This window comes from Argiope bruennichi, chromosome 4, assembly GCF_947563725.1.
Source record: "Argiope bruennichi chromosome 4, qqArgBrue1.1, whole genome shotgun sequence".
Lineage (NCBI taxonomy): Eukaryota > Metazoa > Arthropoda > Arachnida > Araneae > Araneidae > Argiope > Argiope bruennichi.
In genome coordinates, this window is record NC_079154.1 from 83,634,129 (window position 1) to 83,643,824 (window position 9,696).

The window sequence follows — 9,696 nt, forward strand, 5'->3', positions numbered from 1 at the left end:
ATTAAATGATACTTATTGTTTCTATCATGAGTTTTACATTACAACTAGCTCAACATTTATAAATATAATTTAGATGCCAAGTGATTATGTCCATTATGAAAATGCAATGATTAGAGCACTAAGAGCATTAAAAACAGTAAGTATATTCTTATTCTTACATTATACAATACCATTCTTCAACATGATTAAGGTTTGATTTAATTAAGTGGATTTTGGTGGCAGAAAAACCATTATCGATTATGCTGTGCCAAACGTAAAATATGAATTTAGATAAAATATCCTTATCATGGTAAAGAATCAACATAACTTGATCTTAGTTTAATTAAATAATATATCTAAGAAAAGAAGGAAGAATCTCGAAAATTATAGAGGAACCAGTCTTCAAGTTAAGAGATAACAGAAAAATTAACTTTATCAAAATCTTAAAGTTGGCATAAGACATTTATTAAAGCTCTTATAAAAATGTAAAATTAAAAAAAAATTAATTAACTGATTTTTTATGATGACATATTCCAACTAAAGTTTAAAATCTACCAACAAAAATGATCTTAAGTTATAATTTTTACCATTCATCAATTTTAACAGAAATATTCATTTCAATGAAATGAATGTGAAAGATTCATGCACATTCATACCATGAATGATGCTCTTCAAAATTGTTTAATTAAAAATAAATTAACACACACAATTATTTTTTAAAAAATTAATTTATAGCATATCTGAAACAAACACAAAATGTGAAGAAATAACAATTGATACAACTCAGCAATATATATATAATGGGATGATAAATTATTCTCTCTATTTAAGCTTAGGAAACCATTTGAGATAATTTGTAAAGGCAAAGTGGGTTCTTCAGATAGTTGAAACTAATAACCTTGACCCAGTCAAACTGATGTTTGTTATCTATAAGGCATCTTTGTTTGCATATATAAGAAAGCTGCTCCGTCAACACCTGAGATTTTAATAAAACAATCCAGTATATATATATATGGAAAGTATCGTATTTTCATAATTGTTTTGTTGAAAGTATCAACTCATTTTCATTTACATAATGGTTTCAGAAAATATTTAAATCGAACAGAAAACAAAGTTACAGAAAAAGAAATAATTAAACGAGGAAAATTTTAATATGAAACAGAAGGGGGGGAATGTGAAGAATGTATATATATGGTAAAGTACATGGTTATAAAGTGTGAAAAAGTTTTTTATTACAAAATATGAAAAAGTAAAATTTCTTTCACATCAGTGAAATACAAATAGTATAAAATAAACAGGGCAAAAAATCAGCTTGATGCAAGGCCAAACTTGCATCATTTATTGTTTTCATTGTAATTGAGCTCAGCTGTTGTATGCCAGTCTTTCACCAGCTTATTCTGATAAGCAAATCAGGCACAAAGCCACTGTGGCTTACAAACAATGCTTAACTATGCACAAATCATTCTTTCAAAATGCAAATAGTTGGCATATATTTCGAGTGTCTCACTAATTAATGGATTAAATTTTTACATCCCAAATCCCAATAATAAAACCACAATATAATGAATTTTTGAATATGCCAAAGCCAAACCAAATTTTTAAAGTCTTTTTCTATTTTTTGTTTAAAGTTCCTGTACAAAAAGTTGGTCAAAGTTATCTTTTCAACATATTCAGATATGAAGTTAAGTTGAAAAGAGCACATAAGTGATGCATGATGCAGTATCTTAGCATCAAGTTTTAAAAAAATTTACAAATCATCTAGGTCAAAGTCATCTAAACCATCTGTAACTTCAAGACTCTGGAAGTCTACTCTGTATCGTAAAATACCTGAAAGAAAATTTTTAAAAAGAATTATACAATAGTAAGATACATTTATATAAAGCATGTTATATTTGCCATGAAATAAAAACTGTTAAATATAGGTCCGTAACTTTGTTTATATATAATTTAATAATAGAAAAACAGTTTATTAAATTAACTTTTAATAACAAAAAAAAAAAAAAAAAAAAAATAATAATAATATTTTCCCAATGGAAATTTTACTTAAACATAATATACAGAAAAGATAGAAAAAACTTATTTTTACATTCTCAGCATACATTACGAATTGTCAAATAAAGTATTCCATATTATCAAGAGAAGACTTATTTATCATAATTCATCTGAGTTAATTCACAGTAAATTGTGAAATAACTCATATTAATAATTAATATTCATTTGTTACAAGAATTCGTTACATTGTTTACTATATTAGATTTTCTTTGAAAAGTATATGTTACCTTAAATCCTACAAAAGATATGCAGATTCAACTGCCACCTATTTAGTAATCATCTATTAGTTTTTTTAAAGTAATTCAATAAAATATTCCTGAATATTTTATCTTAAATTTTTATAAGCAAAGCATTTTTTAAAAGCAAATACTTTAAAATTATAAGGATTGAATTTGAATAAAATAATTAGAAGTTATTTAATTAGCTGAAAAAAGCAACTTTTGTCTACTGGTGCTTTAAAAAGTAATCTATAAAAACATTTACATATATTTCAAAAACATTTAGAAATCAAGGACACTTATTAAAATGTAAGGAAATTTTCAGATGCCTAAGAAAAAGAAAAAATTTACTAAAGAATTCTTTATTAAAACAATTTTTAATTTATGCATTCAAAGTAGCTAACATTACTTAATGTCAATCACATTAACATACATTTAGTCTTAAATAGCTTCAAGAATTAGAAATCTAAAAGACAAATAAAAATCCTGAATGAATGATGATTTCCTTGATATTACACACTTGTAGATATCCAGTTTCAACCATTAATAAAATAACTATTTATTTCACACCCTTCAGAGTTTAATTTATATGTATTCTTAATATTATACTCTAAAATTGTGAATTTAATTCAGGTACAAAATAACTTTAAAATTACTACAAGGAAAGAAGTAAATTTTGATTATTTTTATACTTACCACCAATACCACCAAAACCTTTAACAAATTGGGATCCTTCTTGAGATCTATCAGTAATGATTTCCAGAGTTGCACCTAGGAAAAAAAAATAATAAATTAAGTTTTATGTAGTTATACTAATAATCTTTATTTTCTGTATGAAAATATATGATACTTACCAAAGCTTTTGTAATTATTGGCTAACCATTCTAAAAGAGGCACAGAATCAACAAGTTCTAACTCTACTCCAGTCTATAAGTAAAGAAACACAATTAACAATAAAGAAATATATAATAATTAACATATAATCAATAATTTAGTTATAAAATAAACTTCTATAAAGCAAATTAATATATTTGTAGAATCACTCCAAATATGCACACACATAAATGGGATGTATCATTGTTTGAGTTATGCTTATAAATATTAGACATTTGAATTTTAAAATCCTTCAATAGTATTAATAAAATATCAAAGATTATTTTTACTCAGAAAAATAAGTTGAAACTTAAAATACATTTAATGAAATTTATTTTTGTTATAATTGAATTTTTATTATATTTCAAAACATATTTGGATTCAAATTCTTTTAAAGACATTGATGGCATTGGAGAAAAAGAAAATTCAAGTAAATATTTACAGAAATCTACACTTAATTACAAATAAATAAAATTGTATAAAACAATTTATGAATTGTTCAAAATTTGATAAATGAAATTAGTGCTTAATTTATGCTACACACATCATATGCCAAATGATCATTAACAAGAGCTAAATATCTTGTAGTATAAATGGAAATTTTAATCAAATTGCTTGATTACATTTAGTAATTAAACTAGCAATAAATAAGAATCAAAAATAAAAATTCCAGTTTTTTTTTATTAAATATATAATCACATTCACTTCAAAAAGAATACATTATTTCAATTAGAATAAAATTATTACCTCCCTATCTGTAAAATGAGTTTTGTCTTTTTCTTGTTCAGGAGTTAAATGTAAAACTTTTTCTTCTGTAAAAGAAAGTCACAATCAATTACTTTGGAAATCTTTCCCATATAAATCAAGTAAATTTCAAAAAATTTACATTTCACAATTAAAACATGCTATCATAATTAAAAATTTTTTGTCAACATATGCTTTATACATTGGGTAGAAAATTGTGTAAAGATGTTTCTTGATGATTAATTTGATTATATCCAAGTGAACACAAAATTCATCAATGACGTAATTTTGCTCTTTTAAAAATAAACTATTCAATTTTTGTTCATAATTTCTTTTTCTATTCTAATTAATAAGTTAAAATGATTCATCTGACAAATTTAAATATTTATTAGTGCAGACGATTGCAGGCTGAGAGCCAAAGTATCTTTAAAAATTCCAACCATATCTCTTTTTATTGGTTTAATAAAATTATCAGATAGACAGAGATAATACATTATTCAGTTTCATATTTAAATTATACAACCAAGGACAACATTTAACAAAGATTCTGGGCTTTGCTCCAGTTCATTTCAATTCTCCTCAGAAACATTTAAATTATCTATGTAAATAAAAATTTATTTTTCAGGATTCCATATTAAAGATCTTACTACATTTTACAGTGAAAACTGGCAAAACAAATATTATTACATAATAACAATCATTATCAAAAAAAGAAAATTTGATACATGTTTATTAAAAAAGGTTAAAAATTAAACAATTCCTTTTCACACTCAATATTTTTTTTCTCATTTAATTATATTTAGATACTTAAAATAACTGAAATGTATTATGTCTATGTAAGTGTCTTAATAGAATGGAGATAAATGCTACATGATGGTTCAAGAGTTTCGTACTTTCTTATTTTAACCATTAATATGTACGAGAAAGAAGGGTGAAAAGAAAATCACATTTTCAATTTATTGCATCGTACATTTGATAATTTAAAAATTAAATATTTAAAAAGTAAAACAATTTATACAAGATCGTTAAGACTATAGGATTTATTATAAGACAAATCCGACCTATTTTAATAAAAATATAGAACATTTGCTTACCATCTGTAGCATGATTTTTTAGTACATAACGCACTATGTCTAAATTTTCCCAAGCTATTAAAATTTCTACAGAACCCATTTCTAATGCTTTAAGAGTATCTTCAACACCAAAACAATATTTTCCAGTGTCTTGAGAAATTTCATCAAAATATCTTCCTGTAAGGAAATAAAAAAGGTTGATAACAGACCAAACTAAAAATATTGCAAGGAGAATAATTAAGAAATCAGGTTAACAAGATGTAAACAATCAATAAGGCACTTAATGGTAATATTTTAAATTAAAATCTTAACACAGCATGATTTTTTAAAAATAAAATAAAAGGCACAACTGATAAAAATTCTACCTATATAATTCTTTATAAGGTTAATGGTAGAGAAAAGGGCAAGAATACAAAACATATGCGTAAAAAACAATCTTTACCTATTAATTTCTTTTCTTGAATAAATTTTACATTGGAAAGCACTTCAGCAGATAATTCTATTGCTTGATTAAAGCCATTTTCACCTCCATAGGACACATCAACCAATTTTAAAACTTTAACTTGTAACCTCTAAGAAAGAAACAATTTCATGTAGAAATTCAATAACAAAACATGCAAATAATAAAGTATTTACAATAAAATTATAAATAACCAAGATAATGAAAAAAAAAAAAAAAAAAAAAAAACCAACAACATATACTCAACATTAAACATTGTTCTTTGATAGTTTCATAATATAAATTTTACTGAGAGAAACAAAATTTTAAAATAAATTAGGGGGAAAAACATTTTTTTTCAATTTTGTCTTCTGAATTAAGATTCATTCCCCATTTAACTATTAACAAATACTTTGTTCTTTCTTAAGGAATGACTTTATAGTAAATTAAATGATTCCAACTTACAGGATCAAACATATCAGACTGACTAAGTTCAGTTTTAAAGTCAGCAGAACCAGCCAAAATAAGCCCTGCAATATTTGGCTTATCATTAGTAATAAACAGTTGAGTGGCTACTTCTGCTACTTTTCTCACATAGTTATGCCTTTTTTCCATACGCAAACGTGCAAAACGCAAGGCAGATTGACCTCCACGTCCTGTAAAGAAGAGCACAATTTCAGTCACTCAAAAATTAGAAATATTTTAAACAAATTACAAAACTCGCCTTTAAAAAATAAACATCAACATATTAACCATAGTAATATAGACCATCATTTTATCATCTTTAAGAAACAATTCAATCCCTCTAATTCTTAGAGAACACAAATATGTTCTCAAATAAAAAATGATCATGACAGAATTGGATGCAAATTCTACAACCTTAAGAATGAAATGAACAAAAATTCATACTGCAATTTAACAAATTACATAGTAATCCATTATAATTAATATTAGTATAAGAATTAAATGGCCATACTTTAATTCATATATTTAATGTTTCAAACATAGAAACTATTTAGTTGAACATAATTTAGCGATGTACCTTACCATGTTTTTTAGGTAAATCAACAGTAAATTTATGTAGAACTTCTCTTGTGTTTCCTTGCAATGTTCCAAAAAGAGCTCCATTACCATCCATAACAATGAATCCAAATTTATTATCATCCGCTAATAATGCAGACAGTGCCTAAAACACAAATAGATTTATGAAAGTTATTGATATTCAAAGACTAATTTTGTAATTAAAAAAAAAAAAAGAATGGTTAAAATGGTAAGGTTATTAAGTGAAAAAGTATTTAAATGATAAGAATGGTGAGTGATCTACAAAAATTTTCAAAACAAAAATATCCTTTTATAAAAAAATTATTATATTTTCAATAATATGCAATTGTTTTCATTAATAATTATTTTATGGTAGTGGATCTCTTTAATCAACTTTATTATAATTTTTTTTTATATATTTGTCAACTAACAATTATCAAAATGCAAGAATGCTTAGCAGCATATGATAAAAAATCCATAGAAAGACAAAAAACATCTAAAAAATATGGGTAATTTTCCGTTAGCCGGGCGCAAGCAAATAAATAAATAAAATAAAATCACCAAATAATGTAGAATTTTGCCAAATTCACGCCCGGCCAACGGAAAAGTACCGAAATATGAATAATTTAACACTACAGTAATAGAAAAATTTAAAAAAGTTCTAAAGATATAAAATTCATTAAAAACATTTACTTACCTCTGTATGGAATTTGTTGTCACAGAGATAGAGAGAAGTGTTAATAGGTTTAAAAGGTTCAAAATCTATATTAACTTTCTTTTCTTTACCTTCTTCTGTAACAATTGTTCCACAATAAATAACAAGTCCATTTGGTGGTACTGTAAAAAATATAAAAGTATTAAGCTATATTTAACTATACAAACCAATTTTCAATCTCTAAAATCAGATTTATCATGAAAAGTACCACTACTCAATTTCTATAAAAAATAGTTATCTTAGCAAATACTATGATGCAGCAAAAATTTAAATACATAGTTTGGCAATTTGTAATTAATGCAGCAAAAATTTCTTTTTTGAAATTTTAATTTTTTTTAAAGTTAAAATTTATGACCAATTAATTTAAAATGAAACAAGATAGCTTGTATTCAATAAACCATTATGTTCTAATATACTGTTCATGCTGGGACACATGTAACAAAAGGAAGCACTGCAATGAACTCAATTGATTAATGTCACGAACTTAAAAGGTCTTTATAATTACTAGATAATTTTTTAAATTACAAATTCTTTAAAATTATGATTATATATATTGATGAACTAAATTAATGTTTATTCATTCATTATTAAAATATATAACCAGTTAGATTCACAAAGGTGAAAACTGAATTTTGTCCAAACCTATCAAGAATAATTTCTAAAAATTTTTATATCTTGCTACAAGCAAAAAATTACATTTGAATTCCACTGTTTTTGAAAGAACAGAAAGGAATTATGAAGACATTCTAAATTCCACAAATTAAAAGTTTTATGCATTCACTATTTGTTATGATCTTATTATTTTAAATATTAGAAGAAAAAATAAATTAAAAAGAAACTAAGATTTTTTTATTCAAAAAGACAATGATAATTTATCTAGATAATCAGTTCAACATTATTTATTAATCAAATAATATAAATTTCATAGTAAAAATTAGTCATCAAAAATATTTATTTTCAACTTTTACTCAGAAATAAACTATATGTAACATAGCAAACATGTAAATGCAATTTTAGATTGTCAAATTAATGGTACATTAAATGACACAACTTTACACAGATGGCAAATTATACAAGGGCAAATGAAACTTCATAACAGCTGTTATGAATCACTTCACTCAACAGTTTATAGGTCACATGCTTTTATGTCTTTCCGTTCTACATGAAAAATATGTGAATAAAAAAGAGCAGGCAATTTTTATATAAATATAAAACCAATCCATATGGAGCAATTAATTAATCAGTAGGAAAATTGAAGAATTTTTTAAAAGCAAAAAACAATTTCCTTTCAATTTAACACTTGTTTATTGCTCTTCACTAATACGTTTATTTAAAAATATATTACAATTATTTAACCAAGACTTATACATAACAATTATTAAATACATATTACAGAACATAACTCACCTTTAGTATATAATTTTAACCTATGTTGTACAGATGTGATAGCTCCCAAAACAGATAACCTATTCACTCTACTTTTTATGTTAGATGCAGTTCCAAACTCATCAGCCAACATTTTTGATACTCTAGAAATTTGATCTTTAGGAGGAATAATTAAAGATATCATACTTGTCCCGTTTCTGTAAGAGAAAGAGTGAGACAAGGTCAGTAACACGCACGCTCTTATCTACTGAAACATATGGATTAGAATCATTTTTAATTAATGCCGTATAAATTACAAAAACTTTCTAAAACATTGAGGATACTGCACATCTAGGTAATATCTTTATGTAGTTTTTACATGTAAAACAAATGAGGGAAAAAGTTTAAAACTTGTTCCATTCAGTTTAAATTGATTACTACAGAATAAATATTTGGAACAAAAGCTTACCCCCGGGCAGCTTCTAAACTTTTGATTAGTTTTTTTATCTTCCATATTTCCACATTTCTATCTGCACTACTTTCTTCTAAATTATAGCCCGTTGACGACATTGCGAAAGAGCTATGACGTAAAATTCACTAAATGTATAAAATAATCAGAAGTTTGAACAAAAGAAAAATAATGATGTTTTATTCAGGATCTTTCAATTGATCGAATATCTATTATTCAATCGTAAGTAGAAAAATTTTGATATTAAAGTTCCAACGTTTAACAAGTTTTAAGTCACACCACGTTGGCACGCTGAATAATAGGTATGTTAGGCTTAGATATGAAAAGTTTGCGCATAAACAAACATTTAAAGTCTAGCCAACGGACAGAAAAAAATTTACATTAATAACACACACAAGCCTAAAAAATAAATGTTTGATCACAGAAAAGTCTTTTCTATCCAACAAATCCAACGGAAACGCCTTTAGAAACATTAACACTTTGTTAGGAAGCAAAACAACAGCCGGTCTACATAGTAAATGGACGTCTTTAGTTTGAAAATGTATCTGGCAATGTTCGCATTTCTACTGAAATCAGGATATTACGTAGCAGATATCAAAAAACATTCTCAGCGTGGCAATACGTAGAAAATTATTAATTATTAAATAAATACGGATTAAAATATTTAAATTGTCAAATTTTATGCTTTAAAATTTTTAAAGTGCATTTTTCGATACCATTCTACATCA

At 25.1% G+C, this 9,696-nt stretch overlaps 1 protein-coding gene across 1 annotated transcript; it reads right to left on the minus strand.

Annotated features, from left to right (window-relative positions):
* Nucleotides 1-1,286: 1,286 nt before the first annotated feature.
* LOC129966114 (eukaryotic peptide chain release factor subunit 1) lies at nucleotides 1,287-9,499 on the minus strand. The gene is made up of 11 exons (XM_056080494.1): nucleotides 8,969-9,499; nucleotides 8,542-8,717; nucleotides 7,117-7,256; nucleotides 6,426-6,564; nucleotides 5,844-6,034; nucleotides 5,382-5,511; nucleotides 4,961-5,116; nucleotides 3,870-3,934; nucleotides 3,104-3,176; nucleotides 2,946-3,020; nucleotides 1,287-1,806 (listed from the first exon to the last, which is right to left on the minus strand). The coding sequence occupies exons 1-11, from the start codon at nucleotides 9,067-9,069 to the stop codon at nucleotides 1,727-1,729; spliced, it is 1,326 nt and encodes a 441-aa protein (XP_055936469.1). The 5' UTR covers nucleotides 9,070-9,499; the 3' UTR covers nucleotides 1,287-1,726.
* Nucleotides 9,500-9,696: the final 197 nt, after the last annotated feature.

Bases quoted from the DNA above. Each gene is read 5' to 3' on its own strand.
- LOC129966114 (XM_056080494.1), bottom strand. From the start codon at position 9,069: ATGTCGTCAACGGGCTATAATTTAGAAGAAAGTAGTGCAGATAGAAAT. The intron at 8,718-8,968 runs GTAAGCTTTTGT...TTTCTCTTACAG, and splicing joins AGTTTAGAAGCTGCCCGGGG to AAACGGGACAAGTATGATAT. The intron at 3,021-3,103 runs GTAAGTATCATA...TTTTTTTCCTAG, and splicing joins CAATAATTACAAAAGCTTTG to GTGCAACTCTGGAAATCATT.